At 44.1% G+C, this 25629-nt stretch overlaps 1 protein-coding gene across 1 annotated transcript in view; it reads left to right on the top strand.

Moving 5' to 3' along the window:
• The first annotated feature begins 281 nt into the window (after positions 1-281).
• The window catches only part of ALDH1L1 (aldehyde dehydrogenase 1 family member L1), a 77035-nt gene continuing 51687 nt past the window's right edge, over positions 282-25629 (top strand). Inside the window, exons 1-7 of the mRNA XM_029918537.1 lie at positions 282-406; positions 18367-18518; positions 20489-20723; positions 21545-21710; positions 23482-23583; positions 24422-24511; positions 25429-25566. Of these exons, the coding sequence (XP_029774397.1) occupies positions 18392-18518; positions 20489-20723; positions 21545-21710; positions 23482-23583; positions 24422-24511; positions 25429-25566 (858 nt within the window). The 5' untranslated portion in view covers positions 282-406; positions 18367-18391. The remainder of the gene's footprint in view (positions 407-18366; positions 18519-20488; positions 20724-21544; positions 21711-23481; positions 23584-24421; positions 24512-25428; positions 25567-25629) is intronic.

Raw genomic sequence — 25629 nt, 5'->3', positions numbered from 1 at the left:
TTTCCTCCAACCAACTCAGTCCTGCAGCCATTCCCATCCAGGGGGACCCTGCGCCTTTTCAAAGCCCTGTGAATTCTGAAGGGTCCCTAGCAAGTCTTCTCGCCTATAAATGCAAGCAAGCCCAGAGAGGGGGAGTGACACACCATGGCCACTGTCCCACAGCCAGTGAAAGTCCTCCCCACCCATTGCCAGGGTGACTTTACTCCCGCCCCGCGCCCCCGCCCCTCTCGCCTTCGCTGGCGCCCCTCCCTTCCCTGGCTCTGGCCTTGGGGAGGCTCCGGGACTGGCAGGGGCGGGTCCCACCTCTCTGCAGCCCTGGGCTGGCCTGGGCCAGCCCCTTATCCCCCGACCGAGGCTTTCAGAGGTCCCTTCTGGCCCGCGACTCCTACGCCTCCTCCCGAGTTTGGTGAGTGCCCCTGAGCCCCAATGCTCCGAAGGAGGGAGGCTGTCCCAATTCGTGACTCCAGGGACTCTGGGCTCAGGTCCCTTAACGGTGGTTCCTGGTGGACGCGCGAGTCTAGCCGCAGGGTCCTGGTCCGCGATTTCCCCCCGGGGCAGCAGAGCCTCCAGCATAGCTAGGGGGCCTCAGGCTAAAGGACCACGGGGCGGGGGCTGGGCTCGCCGAGGAGGATCGGGCAGGACCGGGCCGGCCGGGTGCCTCACTGAGCCAGCACAGCCAAGTGGGGTGGACGTTATCTGCCCCGCTCACGGAAGAGAAAACTGAGGCTCCGAGAGAGAAAGGTGCAAACCTAAGGTGACAGGGCTAGTACTTGGCGGGGGAGCAGTCAGCCTCCTGGGCTGTCCCTCACCCTATTGTCGGGTATGAAAAAGACCCCCCCTGATTGGCTAAATCTGGGGGCCGGGCACAAGGACCTCGTGTGATTGGAGAGCTCCCCTGGTGCACTTGAGCATTGATCCCTGGCTTGAGCCCAAGAGGGGTCCCACTACTTGGAGCCCAGCCCCCTCTTCCCGCCCCCGCCCCCACCCCTGCGCCTGTGCAGGCCCCTGGTTTGTCACCTCCCTCAGAAAGGCAAGACTCTCCCTTAGATGCTGTTGGAGATAGAACTTAACAAGTATTCTCAGACACTGGGTTCAGAGGAGTGGGCTTGTTGGCATCAGGTGACTGTTTTCTCCCCACTCCCTCACTTCTCAGTGACTTTGGGCAAGTTTCTCGATCTGTGACTCAGTTTCTTTGGCTAAAATTGGGGTGGGGGGATAAATACTAATAGTAGCTTACCTGCTAAGGTTGTTTCAGAATGACCTGAGTTTACTCACTTGGGCCCCAGGAGGCCCTCGGTAATGTTGCTGGCTACCCCTCCTGAGAGGATCAACATTCACAACAATGTTGGGAGACAATCTTGTGACATCTCTCTTGGAGACAAGAAATAAGGTCTTAGAGATGCAAGGTGGACTACAGGTCTGCAGGCGCAGAAGGTCTGAGGAGAGGAGGAAACATGACCCCCCCCCCCAGCCCACCCTGACCCTGGCTGTGGGACGGACAGAGCGTCTGCCTTGCCAGAGGCTGAATGGAACACACTGGATGCAAGAGGAATCAGCTCCCCTGCCCTCACCCCAAAGGGCAGCTGGTGGAATGGGATGCCTTGTGGCTGGCTGTGCCCTGCAACTTGGCTGAGGCTGTCCCCTCCTAGAGCTACATTCTTTCGTGGGTCCCAAGACCACAGCACAGAACAGATGGCCTGAGCTGCTCTTCCTGCTCCGGGCTGCCCCTCTCCAGCAGGGTCTCATAGCTGAGACCTTGGGGTGGGAGGCCTGGGAGGCCCACAGTGTACCCACGCACTGCCGGGAACAAGGGCACTTGGTGGTGCCAACCCAGGAAGGAGGTAGAGGCTTGCAGGCTGCCCCCGCAGCCAGCCCAGCCGCAGCCCACTTGGCGCTCCCTTCCCCGGCTCCGCCTCCCTGCGCTTCCTGATCTTTCTGCTGGCCAAAGGTCGAAACTGGCTGAGGCCCCTCCTGGCACACCTGTCCCTGCCACTCTCAGCTTCCCTGGACTGTGCACAACAGCCTTCCTGGCGGCTACCGTGACTCTGCCTCCCTGCTTCCAAAGGGATCTTTTTTGTGCTGCTTTTTTTCCCCACATCTAATACAAGCTCAGTATTAAAAAAAGCCAGAACATTCTGGTAAGAAAGAGATAATTACAGTTCCTGAAAATACCCCAAATCCAAAAAACTTTTCTCAGTGGCTTTTTAACACTTCTGTGTAAATCCTCCCAGGTTTCTACACGGCAGGTACACAGACATGCACACGCGCACAGCACTTTGGTAGTGGATGGTCGGTCACCTGCCGGGTGTTCTGACCTACATAGTCCGGGTAGCGAAAACAGTGTGTTGTCATTTCTAACTGGCTGCACGGCTTACACTGCGTGAATGTATCATAATTTTACAACACTCACGCCTCTGTTTTCCTCCAAACAGAATTTAGAAGTGAAAATACTGAGTCAGAAGAAAAGAACCATTTCTAGGATTTTGGTGTTTATTGCCAAATTTTTCTCCAGTGAATTGGCACCAATTTGTTGTCCCGTTTGTGCTCCAGGAGCACGCCCGTTTTCCCGTAACCTAGACAACAGCATATTTATATTGCTTAAGCCCCTTCCAATTTTATAGGAAAAAAATAGTCCCTTGTTTAATTATGCATGAATTATTCAACTAATTGCAGTTTGAACATTTTTATTCATCTATTGGCTGTAAGTTTTTTTCTTTTGGCAAATTGCTTCAGACACATGTAAAATCTTCCTTATGAAAATTCATCACATGCTTTCTTTTGTATTTCTTCTTTAGTGTCAAGTTTATTTTTTTAATCCTTTTTTTAATGTTTTTTATTTATTTTTGAGAGACAGAGACAGTGCAAGCAGGGGAGGATCAGAGAGAGAGGGAGATACAGAATCTGAAGACAGGCTCCTGGCTCCGAGCTAGCTGTCAGCACAGAGCCCGACGTGGGATTCAAACCCACTAACTGTGAAATCATGAACTGAGCCAGTCAGACGCTTAACCCTCTGAGCCACCCAGGCACCCTCTTTTCGGTATTTTCTTATACTTTAATGTCTTCTTCTTATATTTGATTTTTAAAATATTGATTTTAATCCAACTGACCTGAATTTGAAGATGTGAACCGTAGACCAAGATTAATTTGTTTGTCCAAATTAGTTTTTAGAATAATTTTAAGCTTACAGAAAAATTGAGCAGAGTACAGAGTTCCCAACAGTCCCTCAGCCCCCACCACCTCCACTGTCACTTTTTAGTAATTCCTTGCATTATTCGCATTAGCCTGGTACCTTTGTTACTCTTGATGAGTGGATGCTGATACAATATTCTTTTCATTATTTTTATTATTTTTTTATCTTTATTTTTGAGAGAGAGAGAGAGAGAGAGAGAGAGAGGTGAGCTGGAGAGGGGTAGAAAGAGAAGGAGACAGAATCTGAAGCAGGCTTTGAGCTGTCAGCACACAGCCTGACTCGGCGCTCAAACCCACAGACTGTGGTGAGATCATGACCTGAACTGAAGTTGCACACTTAACCTACTGAGCCACCCAGGCGCCCCCTGATACAATATTCCTAATTAAAACCCATAGTTTACATCACTCTTTGTGTTGTATATTCAGTGGGTTTTGACATATGTATAAGAACCTGCATGTGACATTACAGTATATAATTGTAAAAAAAAAAATCCTCTGTGTTCCTCTTGTCCATCACTCCCTCCCCTCCCCCAAACCCTTGTCAAACAGATATTTTCCCCATCTCCTTAGTTTTGAGACTCTCATTATACTTAGAATAATACAGTATGTTGCCTTTTAAGATTGGCTTCTTTCACTAAGCAATATACATTTAAATTTCCACTGTATCTGTTCATGGTTTAATGGCTCATTTCTTCTTAGTGTGGAATAAAATCCCATTGTCTAGATGTACCACAGTTTACCCATCCACCTACCAAAGAACATCTTGGTTGTTTCCAAGTTTAGGTAATTATGAATAAAGCTGCTATAAACATCTGTCCAGGTTTTTGTGTGGACCTAAGTTGCCAACTAATTTAGGTAAATATCGTGGAGTATGATTGCTGAATTGTGTGGAAAGAATGTTTAGTTTTGTAAGGAACTGTGAAACTATTTTCCAAAGAGACTACCATTTTGCATTCCCACCAGCAATGAATGAGCGTTCCTATTGCTCCACATCTTCACCAGAATTTTGCGTCAGTGTTTTGGATTTTAGTCATTCTAATAGATTTGCAACGGTATCTCGTTGCTGTTTTAATTTGCAGTCCTTGATGATATATGACGTTGAGCATTTTTTCATATACTCATTTCCCATCAGTATATCTTTGTTGAGGTGCCTTCTTAGGTCTTTCCCCCATTTTTTGCTTGAGTTGCTTTCTTATTGTTGACTTTTAAGAATTCTTTGTATATTTTGGATACTAGTCCTTTATCAGATGTGTGTTTTGCAGATTTTTCTCCCTGTCTGTGGCTTGTCTTTTGCAGAGCAGAAGTTTTCCATTCTAATAAAGTTCAGTTTATCACCTTTTACCTTCCATGGATTCATTGTATCTAAAACGTCAGACCCAAAGCCATGTGGACTTTCTTCTGTGTTATTTTCTAGGAGTTTCATAGTTTTATCTAAAGGTAAATTTTACATTGGGGCACCTCGGTGGCTTAGTAGGTTGAGTGTCCCACTTTGGCTGAAGTCATGATCTCACAGCTGGTGAGTTTGAGCCTTGCATGAACTCACTGCTGTCAGCGCAGAGCCTGCTTCAGATCTGTCCCTTTCTCTGACCCTTCCCCCTTGTGTGCTCTCTCTCAAAAATAAGTAAATGTTTTTTTAAAATGTGAATTTTACCTTTAGGTCTGTGATTGATTTTTGAGGGTTTTTTTTTTCCCCTTTTTGTTTTTACATATAAAAAGAGTTCAAGAATAATGTGTTCAAAAGTCTATCATTTCTCTGCTGAACTGCCCTTACTGCTTTGTCAAAGATCAGTTGACTGTTTCTGTGTGAGTCTGTTTCCGGTTCTTTATTCTGCATGTTGATCTATTTGCCTACTCTTTGCCAGTATCATCCTGTTTTGATTACTGTAGCTGCACAGTAAGTCTTGAAGTCAGGTAGTGTCAGTATCTTGACTTTGCTCCTCTCCTTCCATATTGTGTTGGGTAAGTCAGGTCTTTGGCCTTTAGTATAAATTTTAGAATCAGTTTGTTGATATCTGCAAAATGACTTGCTGGGATTTTCATTGAGATTGTGTTGATTCCAAAGATCAAATTGGAAAGAACTGATATCTTGACAATATTGAGTTTCCTATCCATGTATATGCAATATTTCCCTTTATGTAGATTTTATTGGATTTCCTTCATTAGTCTTGTGGTTTTCCTTACATTGCTCTTTTACATATTTTGTTATATTTGCACATAAATAATTTCATTTTTGGGTAATAATATATATGGTATTGTGTGGTTTTTAAATTTTTTAAAATATTTATTTTTGAGAGAGAGAGAGAGAGAGAGAGTGCAAGCCAGGGAGGGGCAGAGAGAGAGGGAGACACAGAATCTGAAGCAGGCTCCAGGCTCTGAGCCATCAGCACAGAGCCCAACATGGGGCTTGAACTCAAGAACCATGAGATCAGGATCCGAGCCAAAGTCAGATGGTTAACTGACTAAGCCACCCAGGCACCCCTGGTATTGCATTTTTATTTTCAAATAATCCCAATTGTTTATTGCTGGCATATAAGAAGCAACTGACTTTTGCATATTAACCTTCTTTCCTGTAATCTTCTGATGATCACTAATTGGTTCCAGGAGTTTTTTGTTGATTTTTGGAGATTTTCTACTTGGATGATAATGTCATCTTTGAACAGTTTATCTACCCCTTTCCAATCTGTATACCTTTTATCTCCTTTTCTTGTCTTACTGCCTTGCTAGAATTTCCAGTAGGGTGTTGAATAGAAGTAATGAAAGGAAACACCCTTGACTTGTTCCTGATCTTAGTGGGAAAGTTTCTAGTTTCTCACCATTATGTGTGATGTTAGAGGGGCACTTGAGTGGTTTAGATGGTTAAGCATCTGACTCTTGATCTTAGCTTCCAGGGTGGTAAGTTCAAGCCTCACACTGGGCTCCATGCTGGGTGTGGAGACTACTTAAAAAAAAGTGATGTTATAGTTTTTTGGGGTTTTTTTTTTTCCTTTGTAGATGTTCTTTATCAAGTTGACTTCCTCCTTATACCTAGTTTGCTGAAATTTTTTATCATGAATGGTTGTTGAATTTTGTCAAATTGGGTTTTTTAATTTTTAAAATTTATTTATTGTTTAATGTATATCCAAGTTAGTTAGCATATGGTGCAACAATGATTTCAGGAGTAGATTCCCTAATGCTCCTCACCCATTTAGATGATCCCCCCTCCGACAACCCCTCCAGCAACCCTCTGTTTGTTCTCTATATTTAAGAGTCCTTTATATTTTGTCTCCTTCCTGATTTTATATTATTTTTGCTTTTTTTTTTTGCTTATGTTCATCTGTTTGTATCTTAAAATCCTCGTATGAGTGAAGTCATATGATACTTGTCTTTCTCTAATTTTGCTTAGCATAATAACCTCTAGTTCCATCCACATAGTTGCAAATGGCAAGATTCTATTCTTTTTGATTGCCTAGTAATACTCCATTGTATCTATGTGCCACATCTTCTTTATCCATTTATCCATCAATGGACATTTGGGCTCTTTCCATACTTTGGCTATTGTGGATAACACTACTATAAACTTTGGGGTGCATGTGCCCCTTAGAAACAGCACATCTGTATCCCTTGGATAGATACCTAGTAGCACAATTGCTGGATTGTAGGGTAGTTCTATTTTTAATTTTTTTGAGGAAAAAAATTAAATGCACCACTTTGCATTCCCACCAGCAGTGCATAAGACATACTCTTTCTCTGCATTCTCACCAACATCTGTTGTTGCCTGAGTTGTTAATATTACCCATTCTGACGGGTGTGAGGTGGTATATCATTACAGTTTTGATTTGTATTTTCCTGATGATGAGTGATGTGGAGCATTTTTTGATGTATCTGTTAGCCATCTGGATGCCTTTTTTGGAGAAGTGTCTATTTATGTGTTTTGCCCATTTCTTCACTGGATTATTTGTTGTGTGTGTGTGTGTGTGTGTGTGTGTGTGTGTGTGTGTGTTGAGTTTGATAAGTTCTTTATAGATTTTTGATACTAAGCCTTTATCTGAGCTGTCATTTGTGAATATCTTCTTCCATTCCATTGGTTGCCTTTTAGTTTTTCTGATTGTTTCCTTCACCGTGCAGAGACTTTTTATTTTGATGAGGTTCCAATAGTTCATTGTTGCTTTTGTTTCCCTTGTATCAGGAGACATGTTGAGTAAGAAGTTGCTGTGGCTGAGGTCAAAGAGATTTTTACCTGCTTTCTCCTCTAGGATTTTGATGGCTTCCTGTCTACATTTAAGTCTTTCATCCATTTTGAGTTTATTTTTGTGTATGGTGTAAGAAAGTGGTCCAGGTTTATTTTTCTGCATGTTGCTGTCCAGTGTTTCCAGCACCATTTGCTGAAGATACTGTCTGTATTCCATTGGATATTCTTTCCTGCTTTGTCAAAGATTAGTTGGCCATATGTTTGTGGGTCCATTTCTGGGTTCTCTGTTCTGTTCTATTAATCTGAGCATCTGTTCTTGTGCCAGGACCATACTGTCTTGATGGTTACAGCTTTGTAATACCCTTGAAGTCCGGGACTGTGATACTGCCAGCTTTGGTTTTCTTTTTCAAGATTGCTTTGGCTATTCAGGGTCTTTTCTGGTTCCATACAAATTTTAAAATTGTTTGTTCTAGGTTTGTGAAGAATGCTGGTGTTATTTGGATATTGGATTGTGATTTTTTAAATTAAAATTTTAAATTAATGTTAACTTTTTAAGTTAAGTTTACTGAGTTTGTTTATTAGTTGTAATGTGTGTGTGTGTGTGTGTGTGTGTGTGTGTGTGTAGTCTTTACGATTTTCTATGTATAATATTGTGGCAGCTATAGATAGTAACAGTTTTACTTCTTTCTTTCCAATATAGATGATCTTTATTTAATTTTCTTTCTTAACCACTGCAGCTAGGACTTCCAATACTATGATGAATAAAAGTCATAAGAATGGGCATCCTATCTTGTTTCTGATATTAGAGGAAAACTTTTCAGCTTTTCATTAATGAGTATGATGTTAGCTTGGGATTGTAATATGTGACCTTTACTATGTTGAGGTATGTTCCCTCTATCCCCATTTTATTGAGAGTTTTTATCATAAGTGGATATTGAATTTTGTCAAAATTTTCTGCCTCTGTTAATGATCATATAGTTTTTATCCTTTATTTTGTTAATGTACTGTATCATGTTGATTGACTTGCAGATTTTGAACCATTTTTGCATCTCTGGAATAAATTCCAGTAGATAATGGTGTGTGACCCTTATAATATATTGTTGAATTCAGTTTGCTAATTTTTTTTTGAGGATTTCTGTATCTAGGTTCATCAAAGTTATTTGCCTGTAGTGTTATTTTCTTGTGTTGTTCTTGTCTGGTTTTGGTACCAGGGTAATGCTAGCCTTGTAAAATGAGTTTGGAACTATTCTCCGCCCTTCTATTTCTGGAAGAATTTGAGAAGGATTGGTCTTAATTCTTCTTTGAATGTTGGGTGGAAGGCAGCAGTGAAGCCATCTGGTTCTGCAGTTTGGTTGTTGGGAGGCTTTTAATTACTGATTTGCTCATCTTACTGGTAATTGGTCTGTTCAGATATTTTATTTCTTCATCATCCAGAATTGTAGGTTGTATGTTTCTAGGAATTTACCATTTATTCTAGGTTGCTAAATTTATTGGTGTATAATTGTTCCTAAAAACCTTTTATGATCTGTTGGAATTCTGTGGTACCAGCTGTAATCTTTTCTTTGACTTCTGATTCTGTTTCTTTGAGCCTTCTTTCCTGTTTCTTGGTGAGTCTAGTGAATGGTTTGTCAATTTTGTTCATCTTTTCAAAGAACCAATTTTTAGTTTCATTGATCTTTCCATTGTCTTTTAAAATTCTATTTAATTTACTTCTGCTTTGATTTGTTATTTCTTTTCTTTTTTTTTTCTTTCCACATTTCCTTTCCTTCCCTCTACTAACTTCAGGCTTTGTTTGTTCTTTTTCCAGTCCCTTAAGGTGTAATGTTACATTGTTTATTTGAGGTTTATTTTCATGTAGGGTTTTATTACTATGAATTTCTTTCTTAGAATTGCTTTTGCTCTATTCCACATATTCATTGTGTGTCATATATCCATTTTCATTTATCTCAAGGTATTTTTTTTATGTTTTGATTTCTTCTTTGAGTCATTGGTAAGTCAGTAGTATGTGGTTTAATTTCTACATATTTGTTAATTTTCCAGTTTTCTTTTTGTGATATAGGCTAAAGAAAAAAATTTTAAAGCAACAAAACAAAAGAAGTTCTTAACTTACAAGGGAAGACCCATAGGGCTAGCTGGAGATTTTTCAACAAAAACTTGGGGGGCACCTGGGTAGCTCAGTTGGTTAAGCATCCAACTTTGGTTCAGGTCATGATTTCACAGTTCATGAATTCGAGCCTCACATCAGGCTCTGTGCTGACAAATTGGAGCATGGAACTGGCTTCTGATTCTGCGTCTCCTTTCCTCTCTGCTTTTTCCCTGCTCGCTCGCTCTCTCTCTCTCTCTCTCTCTCTTTCTCAAAAATAAACAGAAACTTAGCAGGCCAGAAAGAGTGGCATGATATATTCAACATGCCGAATGGCATAAATCTTCAGCCAAGAATACTCTATCCAACAAGGTTATCATTCAGAATAAAAAGAGGTAAAGAGTTTTGAAGACAAACAAAAACTAAAAAAGTTCATGTCCACTATACCAATCCTACAAGAAATATTAAAGGGGAGTCTTTGGAAAGGAGAGGCCAAAAGTGACAAAGACAAGAAAGAATAAGAGAATCTCCAGAAACCATGAAAAAACAGGTAATAAAATGTCGGTAAATTCATACCTATCAATAGTAACATTGAATGTAAATGGGCTAAACACTCCAATAAAAAGACATAGGATGTCAGAATGGATTTTTAAAAAAGCAATACTCATCTAAATGCTGCCTGTAAGAAACTCATTTTAGATGTAAAGACACCTGCAGATTGAAAGCTTGAAAGTGAGGGGATGGAGGAACATTTACCAGGCAAATGGATGTCAAAAGAAAGCCAGAGTAGTCATACTTAGACAAACTAGATTTTATTTTATTTTTTCTGAAATGTTTGACAGCTTTTATGAAAAATGTCTTCATTGTAAATCTGACAAATTAGATTTTAAACCAAAGACTGTAACAAGATATGGAGAAGAGCACTATGTCGTAATAGAGGACAATCCAACAAGAAGACCTAACAATTGTAAATATTTATACATGCAACATAAGAACACTCAAATATATAAGATAATTAAGGTAATTAATAGCAAACATAAAGGAACTAAGTATAATAGTATGGAACATTAACACCCTACTTATATCAATAGACAGATCATCTAAATAGAAAGTCAACAGAGAAACACTGGCTTTGAATAAGATACTAGATCAGATGGATTTAACAGATATATTCAAACATTCATCCTAAAAGAGCAAAATACACATTTGTTTCAAGAGCACATGGGACATTCTTCAGAATAGATCACATGCTGAGTCACAAATAAGTCCTCAACAAATACAAAAAGACAAATCATACCATGCATTCTTTTTGACCAAATGCTATAAAACTGGAAGTCAACCACAATAAAAAATTTGGAAAGACCATGAATACATGGATGCTAAAGAATATTCTACTAAAGAATGAATGGGTTAACCAGAAATTCAAAGAAGAAATTAAAAAATACATAAGAGAGGAGAAGTAACAATCAATACCACAGAAATAGAAACAATTATAAGAGAATATTATAAAAAACTATATGCCAACAAATTGGACAACCTAGAAAAAATGGCTAAGTTCCTAGTAACATAAACTACCAAAATTGAAACATGAAGAAATAGAAAACTTGAACAGCAATGAAATTAAATCAGTAAAAAAACAAAACAAAACAAAACAAAACAAAAAACCTCCCACCAAACTAATTTCCAGGGCCAAATGGCTTCACAGGTGAACTACGTTAAGAATACTAACTACTATAAGAATTCTAACAAACGTTCTTCTCAAACTATTCCAAAAAATAGCAAAGAAGGAAAACTTCCAAACTCCTTCTCTGAGACCAGCATTACCCAGATACCAAAACTAGATAAAGATTCCACTTAAAAAAAGAATGCAAAACTTCTCAACAAAATACTAGCAAATTGAATCCACAGATACATTAAAATCACTCACCACAATCAAATGGGATTTATTCTTGGGTTGCCAGGGTGGTTCAATATTTGTAAATCAATGAATACAATACATAATAGTAATAAAAGAAAATATAAAAACCATACGATCATTTCAATATAGGCAGAAAAAACATTTGACAAAGTACAACATCCATTCTTGATAAAAAACCACCAACAAAGTAGGGATAGAAGCAGTGTATCTCAGCATCATAAAAGTCATATACAAAAAGCCCACAACTAATATCAGCTTTTCCTTTAAGAAGAAAGTGATGTCTGCTCTCACCATTATTACTGAACATAGTACTAGAAGTCCTAGCCACAGCAATAAGTCATCAAAAAGAGATAAAAGGCATCCAAATTAGCAAAGAAGAGGTCAAACTTTCACTATTTGCATAAAACATGATACTCCACACAGAAAACCTGAAACGTTTCACCAAAAAGTTGCAAGAACTAATTCACAAATTCAGTAAAGTGGCAGGAGAGAAAATCAACATACAGAAATATGTTGCATTTCTTATATCAATTCAGGAATCCCCATTTACAATTGTACCAAAAACAGTAAGATATTTAGGAATAAATCTAACCAAAGAAGTAAAAGATCTGTGTTCTGAAAGCTATAAAACATTGACAGAAGAAATTGAAGATGACATGAAGAAATGGAAAGATATTGGGACACCTGGGTGGCTCAGTCAGCTAAACGTCTGACTTCGGCTCAGGTCATGATCTCACAGTTAGTGGGTTCAAGCCCTACATCAGGCTCTGTGCTGACAGCTCGGTCCTGGAGCCTGCTTCAAATTCTGTGTCTCCCTCTCTCTCTGTCTCTCCCTCACTTGCATTCTGTCTCTCTTTCAAAAATAAATAAACATTAAAAAAATTTGAAATGGAAAGACAGTCCACGCTCATGGATTGGAAGAAAGAATATTGTTAAAATATCTGTACTACCCAAAGCAATCTACACATTTAATGCAACCTTTATCAAAATACCAACAGTATTTTTCATGGAGGTAGAACAAACAATCCAAAAATTTGTATAGAACAACAAAAGACCCCAAACAGCTAAAGCAGCCTTGAAGATGAGGGGGAAAGCTGGAGGCATTATAATTCCAGGCTTCAACCTATATTACAAAGGTGTAGTGATCAAGACAGTATGGTACTGGCACAAAAAATAGACACATAGATCCATGAAATAGAATAGAAAACTCAAAGGGACATGGTGTCATGATATTTATAGCAGCATTATCAACAATAGACAAATTATGGAAGCAGCCCAAATGTCCACTGACTGATGAATGGATAAAGAAGATGTGGTATATATCTCTGCATGCACACACACACACACACACAGACACACACACAGACACTGGAATATTACTCACCCATAAAAGAATGAAATCTTGCCATGTGCAATAACCTGGTTAGATTTAGAGAGTATTATGCTAAGTGAAATAAGTATCATTTGATTTCACTCATATGTGAAATTTAAGAAACAAACCAAATGAACATAAGAGAAGAAAAAAGAGAGGCAAACCAAGAAACAGACTCTTAACTATGTAGAACAAACTGATGGTTACCAGAAGGACTGTGGGTGGTGAGATGTGTGAAATAGGTGATGGGGATTAGAGGGCACACTTATGGTGATGACACTGGGTGTTGTAGGGAAGTGTTGAATCACTCTGTTGTACACCCAAAACTAATATTATGTTGTATGTTAATGAACTGGAACTTATTTATTTACTTATTTATTTATTTATTGGGAGAGTGAGAGAGAGGGTGCAAGTGAGGAGGGTCAGAGAGAGAGAGGGAGAAAGAGAGAGGGAGGGTGAGAGAGAGAGAGAGAGAGAGAGAGAGAGAGAGAGAGAGAGAGGGAGAGAAGCGGGGCTCACTAACATGGGGATCATGTTTTACCCAAAGTGGAGCTTGTGTTCACCCAAAGCAGGACTCGTGCTCACCCAAAGTGGGGCTTGAGCTTATTTTAAGTGGGACTTGGACTTATGAACTGTGTGATCATGACCTGAACCAAAGTCAGATGCTTAATGACTGAGCTTCCCTGGTACCTATGAACTGGAACTTTTTTAATAGTTTATTTTCAAATTGAATTCCATATAACACCCAGTGCTTCTCCCCACAAGTGCCCCCAACCATGACCATCACCCCCTTACCTGCCTCCCCCTCCCCAATCAGTCCATGGTTCGTTTTCAGTATTCAATAGTCTCTCATGATTTGTGTCCCTCTCTCTCCCCAGCTCTCTTTCCCGCTTCCTCTCCCTATGGTCCTCTGTTAGGTTTCTCCTGTCAGGCCTATGAATGCAAACATATGGTATCTGTCTTTCTCTGCCTGACTTATTTCACTTAGCATGACACCCTCGAGGTCCATCCACTTTGCTACAAATGGCCATATTTCATGCTTCCTCATTGCCATATAGTACTCCATTGCATATATATATATACAACATCTTCTTGATCCATTCATCAGGTGATGGACATTTAGGCTCTTTCCATGATTTGGCTATTGTAGAAAATGCTGCTATGAACATTGGGGTACATGTGCTCCTATGTATCAGCACTTCCGTATCCTTTGGGTAAATCCCTAGCAGTGCTATTGCTGGGTCATAGGGGAGTTTTTTGAGGAGCCTCCACACTGTTTTCCAGAGCAGCTGCACCAGTTTACATTCCCACCAAAGGTGTAGGAGGGTGCCTGTCTCCCCACACCCTCGCCAGCATCTATAGTCTTTTGATTTAGAACCGGAATTTAAATAAAAACTTTTTAAAATGTAGGAAATATCTAGAAATCAGCTTAACCAAAAGAGCGAAAGTCTTGTACAATGAAAATTATAAAAACATTACTGAAGGGAACTAGACAAGACATAAGCACATGAAAGGTATACTGTGTTCATGGATGGGGGTTTTAATGTGTGAGAGTACTACCCGAAGTAATCTACATATTTAAGATAACCTGAATCAAAATTTCAAGAGCCTTTTATGCAGAAATAGAAAAGCCAATCCTAAAACTATGTAATTGCAAGAGGCCCTAAAGAGTCAAAACAATCTTAAAACAGAATACTTTTGAAGAACTCATTTTCTGATTTCAAAATTTACTACAAAACTATAGTGACCCAAAGAGTGTGATGCTGGCAATAAAGATAGAAATGTAGGTCAAGGGGTATTGAGAGTCCGGAAATGTCTGGCCCATTGATTTTTAACATGTCCACTAAATGGGGTAAGATTGGTGTCTTCAGTCAACACTGGGACAACTGAACTTCCACATGCAAAGGAATGAAGGGGACCCCACCACAGAGCACAAACAACAAGTGGCTTAAAATTGGTTACCTAAAGGTAACAGCTCAAACCATAGATCTCTTACAAGAAAAGACAGGTGTAAATCTTCATGATGCTGTATTTGGCTTTGGAATTTTGGATCACATCAAAAACAACAAAAGAGAAATAGATAGAATGGATTTCATCAAAACTAAAACCTATGCAGCAAAGGACACTAAAAAGTGTAAAAGTGTAAAGGCTACTTTCAGAATGGGGGAGAATACTTGCAAATTATGTATGCAATACAGCATTAATTTTTAAAATGTATAAAGAATTCCTACAACCCAACAACAAAAAGACAACCCATTTCTATAATGCACCTAGTAGTGGAATTGCTGAGGAAGATAATTTTATGTTTAGGTTTTTGAGGACCTCCAAACTTTGCCCCAATGATGGCACTATTCTTACCAGCAATGCATAATAGGACTAATTTTCCAGATCTCTGTCAACATTTATTTTCCTTTATTAAAAAATTATAGATGACCCAATAGTAGATGTGAAGTGGTATTTCATTGTAGTATTGATTGGCATTTCTTATTGACTTATATGGTTGAATATCTTTTTATGTATTTATTGACCATTTGTATATCTTCATTGAAGAAATGTCCATTCAAGACTTTTCTCCATTTTATTTATTTATTTTAAAAAATTTTAGGGGTGCCTGAGTGGCTCAGTCGGTTAAGCATCTGACTTCGGCTCAGGTCATGATCTCACTGTTGGTGGGTCTGAGTTCCGCGTCGGGCTCTGTGCTGACAGCTCAGAGCCTGGAGCTGCTTCAGATTCTGTGTCTCCCTCTCTCTCTGACCCTCCCCTGTTTGCACTGTCTCTCTCTGTCTCTCAAAAAAAAAAAAAAAACCACTCTGAGAGAGAGAGTGGCTTGAACTCAATGACCAGGAGACGATGACCTGAGCTGCAGTCGGACGCTTAACTGACTGAGCCACCCAGGCGCCCCGCTCCGTTTTTAATTGTTTCATGAAACAGGGTTTCAAACAGATGTTTGTATTCCAATGTTCACTGGAGAAGTATTCACTGTAGCCAAAAGGTAGAAACAGCCCAGTGTGCATCAGCAGATGACTGGATGTATACAGACATACACGCATTCACATGTGTGTATGCACACGCGCGCGCGCACACACACACACACACACACACACACACACACACAGATATAAAATTCCTTCAAAGAAAGAAATGCAATTCAGATCCATGCTACAACATGCTTAAACCTTGAAGACATTATGCTAAGTGGAATAAGCCAGATGCAAAAGGACAAATATTGTATGATTTCACTTATATGTGATGCCACGTATAGACAAATTTATAGAGACAGAAAGTAGATTAGAGGCTAACAGGGGCTCCTGGTGGGGGGGGATGGAAAGTTACTACTTAATAAACATAGAGTTTCTGTTTGGGGTGATGAAATAGTTGTGATACTTACACAATACTGTGTTTTGTAAAAAAATTTCTGAACTTCACATTTAGAAATTATTAAAATTGCAAATTCTGTATTACACATTTTTTACCATTATTACAAAACTTTTAAACCTACAATAAACACAAAAATAGACGAACAGAAAACAGGCCCAGAGACAGATTTATTCATAAATGGTACTGGAAAAATATCCCTGGACTTTCACTTCATGCTATACACAAAAGTCAGTTCTAGAAGGATTGCAGGCAATGAAATATAAAACGTAAAACAATGAAGTTTTTTCTAAAACCTCTCTTTTAAAATTAAGACTTTATTTTTTAGAGCAGTTTTAAGTTCACAGCCAAACTAAAAGGAAGGTACGGAGTTTTCTTACATCTCTACTGCCTCCTGCCACACACAGCGCCCCCATTATCAACATTCCTCAGCAGAGCGATACATTGTTACACTTGATGAACCTACACAAACTGTCACCCAGAGTCCAGAGTGTACACTAGGGCTTACTCCTGGAGTTGAACCTCACAGGCGTGTGGACGAAAGCACAGTAGACGTACCCGTCATTATGGGATCACGTGGTGTTTCCACTACCCTAAAAATCCTGTGCTCCACCAGTTCATTCCTTCTCTTCTTCAAATCCTGGTAGCCACTGATTTTTGTTGTCTCCAATAGAAATTGGCGTTTTGCTTTTTCCAGAATATCATGAAGTTAGAATCCTACATGATGTGGCCTTTTAAGAGTGGCTTTTTTTCATTCCATAATGTGCATTTAAGATTCCTCCATGTCTTTTCATGGCTTGATAGCACATTTTTTTCAGTCCTATTGTCTGAATGTCCCACAGTTTATCAGTCCATTCACCTACTGGAAGATACCTTGTTGCTTCCAAGTTTTGGTCATCATGAATAAAGTTGCTATACACATCCATGTGCAGGTTTTTGTGTGTATATAAGTTTACACCTCCTTTTATAAAGACTAGAGAGTGTGGTTGTTAGATCCTATGGTAACAGTATGTTTAGTTTGGTGAGAAACTGCCAAAATGTCTTCCAAAGTGACCGTGTCATTTTGCATTCCATCAGCGATGTGTGAGAGTTCATCCTTTTTTGTTCTTCACAAATCGTGCCTTTGATGTTGTATCTAAAGCTCACTGCATACCCAAAGTCTTGAAATTTTCTCCCATGTTGCCATCTAGGAGTCATAATTTTGCATTCACATTCAGGTCTGTGATGTATTTTGAGTTAATATATGAAAAGGGTGTAAGGTCTGTGCCCAAAATGACACTTTTGCTTGTGGATGTCCAGTTGTGCCAGCAACATTTGTGGAAAAGCTGTCTTTCCTCCACTGAACAGACTTTTCTCTTTCGTCAAACAATATTTTATTTTATTTAAAAATGTTAACGTTTTTATTATTGAGAGACAGAGACAGAGCATGAGCATGGGAGGAGCAGAGAGAGGGGGAGACACAGAATCCAAAGCAGGCTCCAGGCTCTGAGCTGTCAGCACAAAACCCAGTACGGGGCTCAGACTCACAAACCATGAGATCATGACCAGAGCCAAAGTTGGACACTCAACCAACTGAGCCACCCAGGTGCCCCAATAAAGATTTTAGAAGATGGAGAGAACTTCTTCATGAACTGGCAGTAGGAAGCAATTTATTAAATAGGATACAAATCCCACTAACTCTAAAGGGAAATTTTGTTAAAGTGCACTATGTGAAGTTTAAGAACATTTGTTTAGGGGCATCTGGGAGGCTCAGTTGGTTAAGCGTCTGACTTTGGCTCAGGTCATGATCTTACAGTTTGTGAGTTTGAGCCCCATATCTGGCTCTGTGCTGACAGCTCAGAGCCTGGAGCCTATGTCAGATTCTGTGTCTCCCTCTCTCTTTGTCCATTCTCTGCTCGCTCTCTCTCTCTCTCTCTCTCTCTCTCTCTCAAAAGATGAATAAGCATTTAAACTATTTAAAAAATATATCTCAGAGGACTCAACTCTCAGTGTTCCATGCCAACTTGGGAAGTTTCAAAGAGGAATCTCTAATTCTCCAACCTCCATGCAACTCACCCATTGTGTTATCTAAAATCCCTCCCTTTGCACAACTTTCTCCTCTGGTCCCTTTACAGTAGATACTCAGGAAGCCCCAGAGGTAACCCCAAATGGTTGAGGAGGGCAGGATGGCCAAGGTGCTGTGCAGCTGCCCACTTGGACTAGCGTTGGCTCTCCCAGGCCAGTGAACACTGTCTAATGCTGCAGTCTCATTCCATCCCCAGATCCTTCTGACCCATCCCTGCTGCCATGAAGATCGCAGTGATTGGGCAGAGCCTGTTCGGCCAGGAAGTTTACCGTCACCTGAGGAAGGAGGGCCATGAGGTCGTGGGCGTGTTCACTGTCCCAGACAAGGATGGGAAGGCGGATCCCCTGGGTGAGTGGGAGGTCCAGGAGCAGGGAAAAGGGGTGCCCAGGCATGCAGGTAGCAGTGGGTGGTGGGTGGGAGCAGAAGACTGCAGGGTCTTGTGTCATTCGTGGGCATCCCTGGCTGTAGGCAGCTGTACATGGTCCACCTTGAATCCTGCTCAAGCACCAACTGGCTGCTGGGATTTTCTGGAACAAAGTAGAGACCCCTTCCCTCCCTGACCCCAGCACCAGGCTCTGAAAGGGCTGCCAGGTGTGAGACACAGCAGGTCAGTGTTCTCAAACATGAATGTGCACTGTATCCCCATCACTGGGAGTGCCCGTTATGCCCAGTGCTAAGACCTCCCCTGGGAGTTTCTATTTACAGAGATGGGTAGAGTCTGAGAATTTGCATTTTTGACAAGTTCCCAGGTGACACTGAGCTTCTGGCTCTTGGAGAAGTCCAGTTTGAGAATCACTAGCTTCTGGGCTGGGAAGAGCAGCAGCACAGCAGAATGTAAGGGGCCCTTGGCTCAAATGAAAATACCCTCCAGGGACATTCATAAGTCCTTCTCAGGCCAGATGGATGCAGAATATAAAGTGTGGCTTAAAAAATGGAAGGCCAGATTGGGAAAGGAGCATTGTGGAGCTGGCCAGGCACAGGGACATGGTTCATAGGAATAATCTCTAGACTGAACAGCACAGGCTGACCCCTGGACCCAACTCCAGCATCATCCTGATGCTAGCCAGCACTCAGTCTTAGACTTGAACCCAGTGTGACCTGTGACACAGCCTCAACTCACCACCAGCGGAGCCCTGACACCAGCCACTAAGTGACCACTGATATCAGTCTCAGAGCCTGGACCCAGATGGAGCCTGGGTGGGGCTGCTACTTGACCCTGACCTTGGATGTCTTGCAGAAGTATTCCTTTGATCATAGTGTGGACAGCTTTTGCAAGCACAGTCCAGCCGGCTCACTTTGATCCCACCTTCCCTCAACATCCCCAAACACAGGGCAGAGGCAGAGGGGCCAGAGAGTGGGTCAGGCCCAGTTGGGGACCAGTTATCATGCTGGGTGTTCTCACAGAGAACTCAGGATGGGGATGTGTTCATTATGTGCTGAAGAGGGGCAGGCAAAAGAGAACTCCAAGCTATCGGGGTAGTGAGTGCAGGTGGCAGCCGCCGGCTCTCAGGCCAGGGAAATAGAAGGAAGCTTTCGCTCCTAAGTCTCAAAAGCTTGGGGCTGGAATTCAGACCCATAAAGACTGTGCATGGTGCTTCTAGGTGCTCATGGGAGTGGGGGTGCTTGCAAGCTGAGACCTGGACCTCGTAGGGCAGACATGGTGGGAGGAAGGTATACACTGAGGGTAACTCTGCAGATGTTGGGAAAACAGCAAAGTAATCCAGCTGCTCCTCTGGGAAAGCACTGCTGCAGCTGAGGTGAAGAAGTGAGGTGGCAGGGTTGGGTGGGGCTCTCAGGACAGGAACCCGAGAGAAAGGAGCGAACCCTCCCTCCCTCTCTTTCCCCTTCTCCTCAGCTTTGTAGTGTCCCTCCATCATCCCTTATTGGCAGTGCTTGACAGGGAGCAGCTGACGAAGCAGAAGCGCAATTGGTAGGGTCCCAGCTGCCATCCCAGAAAGTGGTAGAAGGGTAGAGGACAGTAGCTTGGGGACAGCATGGCGAGGTTTTGGGAGGGGTGAGGGGAAGAGCTCAGGCTTCAGGGGTCAGACAGGAGTCTGGGAGAGCGAGGAGCTTAGACGCCTTGGTGGTTGGCAGAAGTCAGTCCAGGCAGAGCAGCTACTGCTGCCTTGCCCTTGGCCAGTGCTGTCCCCTTGGCTCTGTTCCCTCTGTCTGGCCAGCGGAGCCCCACTGGGAAGTGGAGCAGACTGGGAGGGACAGGCTGGGAAAGAAGGTGTAGGAGTCCCTTTGCTGGGAAGGCAATGGTGGCTGTGGGTGGATGGGTGCAGGGAGGGGCCGGTTTCTCACCTGCTGTCCCACAGGCCTGGAGGCCGAGAAGGATGGAGTGCCAGTTTTCAAGTTCCCCCGCTGGCGGGTGAAAGGACAGGCTCTGCCCGATGTGGTGGCGAAATACCAGGCTTTGGGTGCCGAGCTCAACGTCCTGCCCTTCTGCAGCCAGTTCATCCCCATGGAGGTCATCAATGCCCCCTGCCACGGCTCCATCATCTACCACCCAAGTCTGCTCCCCCGGCATCGCGGGGCCTCGGCCATCAACTGGTGAGACAGGGCAAAAACACCCCCGTCTGCCAGGAAGTTATCCTCCTCTAGCCCACAGTTTGCTCTGGCATCATGCAGGGGCCCCTCCTGCGCTGCCGGATGGCATCCACATGGCTGACTGGTGAGGTGTTCTCAGCGGCACCAAGAGTGCCAGAGAGAATCGGGGAGAGACCTTGCTAAGTGCTCTGGGTTCCCACAGTAAACTGTGAAGCATGCACATCAGGGGGCCCATCCTGCAGGCAGGGTCACCGGGACAGATGGGGTTGAGGGACTCACCCAGGGGTACCAACCTGGAAAGTGTGGCCAGAGGCCTGCATGAACCCACACCCACAGCCAGCATCCTACTTGGAAAGGGATAGAGATGAAGTAAAGTGTCGCCTGAGCAACATAGTTTGACATGGTAAGTGCTAAGGAGGCAAACGGAGCGATGTGACTAATGCTGCAGTTTAGCTGGGCGACCAGCAAGGGGAGGCATCTGAGCTGGGAAGACGGTGGGTTCGTAGCCAGACTGAGATTCAGGCTCCCTGAGCTCGGGTTGTATCCCTTCACTTCTTAGGCCTCAGTTTCCTTATCTGTAAAAGGGGCATACAATGCCTGTGGCACCTGTTGGGGTGTTATGTCATATCAAGCATATAGTGCTTTTACCACAACACCTAGCACAGGGTTGGTGTCAGTAAACACCTTCTCCTTCCGGCTCTTGCCGGAGCAACTATCAATATTCCCAGGCCCAAGGCCCAAAGGGTTGTTGGAGGATGACAGGGGCCACAGGGGCTGCCCCCTGCTTCCTCCTGGACTCAGGCTTTCACCCTTGTGCTCCCCAGGACCCTCATTCATGGAGACAAGAAAGGGGGTTTTACCATCTTCTGGGCAGATGATGGCCTGGACACTGGGGACCTTCTTCTCCAGAAGGAGTGTGAGATCCTCCCTGATGACACCGTGAGCACCCTGTACAACCGCTTCCTCTTCCCTGAAGGCATCAAAGGGATGGTAAGAGCTGGGAGGTGGCCATGCCACACGTGGACCTCCCCATCCTGCTATCCTTTCTAGGCTCAGCCTGTCCCCCCACCCCAGGCTCTTCCCCCAGTTCCAGGATTCTGGAAGGAGAGAGCTCTCAAAGAGGCAGGATTAAGACATACGATGTATTGTTAGGCAAAACTCTTGCCTACAACTGACAGAACCCAATTCAGAAAGCTGTATCCACAGAAGGAACATTTTTGGCCCATTTAATATAGAAGATAAAAGACAGGGATGATGTCAAACATGACTGAGTCCAGAGGTAGAAACCATGTCTTAGGATTTGGTGTCTCTGTCTTCCTACTGATTCTACTTTTCTTTCTTTGGTGAGCTTCATCTTCAGATGGGCTGCCCTCAAATGAGAGGAAAGGTAGTCACTGGTGGCTCCAGGCTTTTACCTCTGGATTCCAAAGGGAGGAAAACTCTTTTTCTCATATAATTCATGAATGAAAAATCAGAGAAACCCAACTGTAGTCATACAGGCTAAGCTGTCTGCAGGAGAGAGGGTTCTGTTATCAGAGCAAGACAGACAAGAATGACTGATGTCAGACACAATTGTGGTGGGCACAGCAGGCAGGCCCCATGGGACCTGACCCCTTAGGGACTGGTGTGTCTGTAGGGCTGCTGGCCATGGAGCCAGAGGAGGCCAGCCAGGGTTGGCCAGGAGGCAGACACACAAACTTCTCGTTGGTTCCAGCAGCAGGCAGGAGTCTGAGAGGAGGCCAGCTCCAAGAGAAGCACATTCCCTGTTTGAAAGCAGCGATAAACAGAGAAATGGCGTGAGAGTGCTCGCTGCTGCCCAGATGTCAGCCATCTTTTATTTTTCATGTATGTCAAACAAGATGTCTCTTGTATTCTCTCCCATGGGCTCCTCTGCTTACAAAGACAGTGAACAAAGGAGACTTGCTGGAGATTTGGTATGAGAGACAGAGAAGGGGCTTATCTGGCACATCACAGGAGACAACTTTCTTTGTTTAGAGCTCCATTCTTTAGAACTGTGCCGTCCAAAATGACAGCTGCTAGTCACATGTGGCTATTGAGTTATAATTAAAAATTGGTGTCCTCGGTCCCAATAGCTACCTTTTAATCCCCAGTACAGGCGCTACACTGGCTGATGGCCACCGTATTGGACAGTTCTGACACAGAACATGTCCCTCATCCAGAGCATTCTGCTGGGTAGTCCTGCTTTAGATGTTTCTGACATTCTCATCGCTTCTTGGTTTGGGTATCTCACGGGGTCCCCCCAGGACCTCCTCAGGACAGGCCCAGTCTCCTTGTCTCTCCTGCCCACTTCCACGATTCCTTCTTCTACATCTTCCCTTTTCCTTAACAGAAAAACTGCTTCCTGCTTCATCTCAGACCTCCAAACACATCATGGGGCTCAGGGTCCATTCCCCTTAAAAGACAGGGAAGGTTTTAGATGAAAACACGGGAATTTGTGTTTGTTACACCTGTATAGGGCTTTGTAGTTTCTATAATCTAAGTTCTCAGCAGGTATAAGATCTTCTATGGAGTCTTCTAAAACCCTGTTTTGTAGAGATGGCAGGGTTTTGTACTCATCCTTCAGATTGGAATTAGATTCAGACCCTTTCCACTGATATCCTTGGGTGTCCATTGTGTGCCTGGCATGGGGCCGGACAAGTCTGGTCAATGTAGGGCTGAGTCCAGGCTTACAGTTAACCCAGGGCCTGAGAGTGAGGGGGGCATGTAATGCTGGAGATGCCAGCTGACCTGGTCTCCCCAGGTGCAGGCTGTGAGGCTGATCGCCAGAGGCAATGCACCCAGGCTCCCCCAGCCTGAGGAAGGAGCCACCTACGAGGGCATTCAGAAGAAGGAAACAGCCAAGGTGAGTGCAGAGCCATGTACACCCCGAACCCTGCCCATGGGCTGGGGTGCAGAGCGTGTCCCAGGGAAGCTGGGATTTAGGCTGACTGGCCAAGCTATAACTGTTTAAGGCCTGAAGAGAGAGCAGCCCATGTAGGAGAAGCATGAGCAAAGCTCATGTGGCATCTGGACAGGCAGGCGACGGGGACTGTTCTGGGTTCTTCTCTGTTCCCCTTTAGGAAGAATGGACAGGCAGGGTCTCCACGGAGAAGAACTGAGGTGGGGCAGTGTGTAAAACATCAGCCATAGTGCTGGAAGTCTCTAAGATGAGGTCTGAGAAGTAATTCAGTTTCTCAGAGCTATTGCAGCTTTGGGCATGGGGCAACCTATGGGCTGTACCTTTGCTCAGGGCTTATGGGGTACATAGGGGTCTATGTGGGCCCTGCAAGTGAGGAAAAGCAGTTGGGAGGGTCTGTGGGATGGGTCTACACTCTGCAGAGGGGGGTCTGTGTCAGGCCTTGGCCACTTTCACAGAGTGTTATCTTCCCCAATCATCCTCCTAAAGTTGATACAACCAGTGAAAGACTGGGATCAGAGAGCACCCAGAGCTGGGGTGCCAGGGAGAGGCCCTTCCAAGCTCAGGGACTCAGGCCAGTGCCCAGCAGGAAGCCAGATGTCCCAGCTCGTTCCCCAGGGCTCCACTCAGTCAGGGTTCATCAGGGAACAGGAGTGGTGGGGGAGGGTTGTAGAGGGCTGGGGGGACGGGGGTGTTGGGGAAGGGAAGGAGAGAACAGACATGTTGTCTGGATGGCCAAGGAGTGGGGAAGAGACCGGCTGAGCACGCATGTCCTGCCCAACAGATCAACTGGGAGCAGTCAGCAGAGGCGATTCATAACTGGATCCGAGGGAACGACAAGGTGCCAGGCGCCTGGACAGAGGCCTGTGGACAGGTGTGTTTGCACTGGGCTGGGATTGGGCTGGATGCACTCGTGTGCCCTGCTGGCTGTGAAGCTATCAAAATATGTCTGAACTGGCGGGCAAATAGCCACTTCCCTGAACCCCGAACCCCACCCAAGTGCCCCCAGTCACCTCGGCCCCTCTCCTAGGACCACGAGATCTGTCCACATCTGGTGGTTGAAGGAGAAAGTTCCTCAAGGCCTCTGGACCCCTGCAACAGCTCTGGGTTCAAGCTGTGTTCATTGTAAAATACTCTGACTCCCACCCATGGGCTTGCAGAGATCCCAGGCCCAGCTCTGACTTTGACTTGGTCCCAGGGGGGGCAGGTCAGCATGCTCAGGCCAGGGCCTGGACAGTGGGCAGTCTGGATGCTGCAGATGGTGAGCCCTGGGGCTCACAGGCTCTCAAAGGTATTTGGGTTTGGCAGGATTGTCAGTGAGAACCTCAATCAGCTCCCACAGAGGGCAGTCCTGTCCAAACCCCTGACTGCTGACCACCTCCCCAGACTCTACCCATGAGTCTCTCTGCTGCCCCCATCACCACAAGATTCTTTGCAAAGTGACTGGTGTTTGGTGGCATCCCCAGGGCACTGTGATGCCTTGAACAGATTTTCTCCTAGTGTCTGTCCACCTGAGGTCTGAGGCCAGGGGCTTCATAGGGCCTTAGGGGCACACAGAGTTTGAGGGCTCCCTGAGGACTCTGAGACTCTTCCAGGTCTTGTTTGTGCCATCGGAGGCAGAGTCCTAGGGGCAGTTCTTGTGTTGTGGCTGCCCTAGGCCCTCTTCTCTCCTCCTTCTAGCCCTGCCCAGCCCCGTCTTATCCCTTTAGTGCCCTGTTCAACCTTGCCTGGGCTGCCAGCGGTGGAGGCCTCTTTCCGTCTACCATCTTCTGGTTTTCTTGTCCTCAACAGAAGCTGACATTCTTCAACTCAACGCTAAACACTGTGGGCCTGGTGCCCGAGGGAGAAGCTTTGCCCATCCCAGGAGCCCACCGGCCTGGGATCGTCACCAAAGCGGGACTCATCCTTTTCGGGAATGATGACAGAATGGTAATGGTGGTGCTGTGGGTCACAGGTCTGTGCCGTAGGCTCCAGGCTACACACACACAGGTC

The sequence above is a fragment of the Suricata suricatta genome, chromosome 12 (genome assembly GCF_006229205.1).
Source record: "Suricata suricatta isolate VVHF042 chromosome 12, meerkat_22Aug2017_6uvM2_HiC, whole genome shotgun sequence".
Taxonomy (NCBI): Eukaryota; Metazoa; Chordata; class Mammalia; order Carnivora; family Herpestidae; genus Suricata; species Suricata suricatta.
Note: the sequence above shows the minus strand (reverse complement) of the source record. Positions and strands in the feature narration are given on the sequence as shown.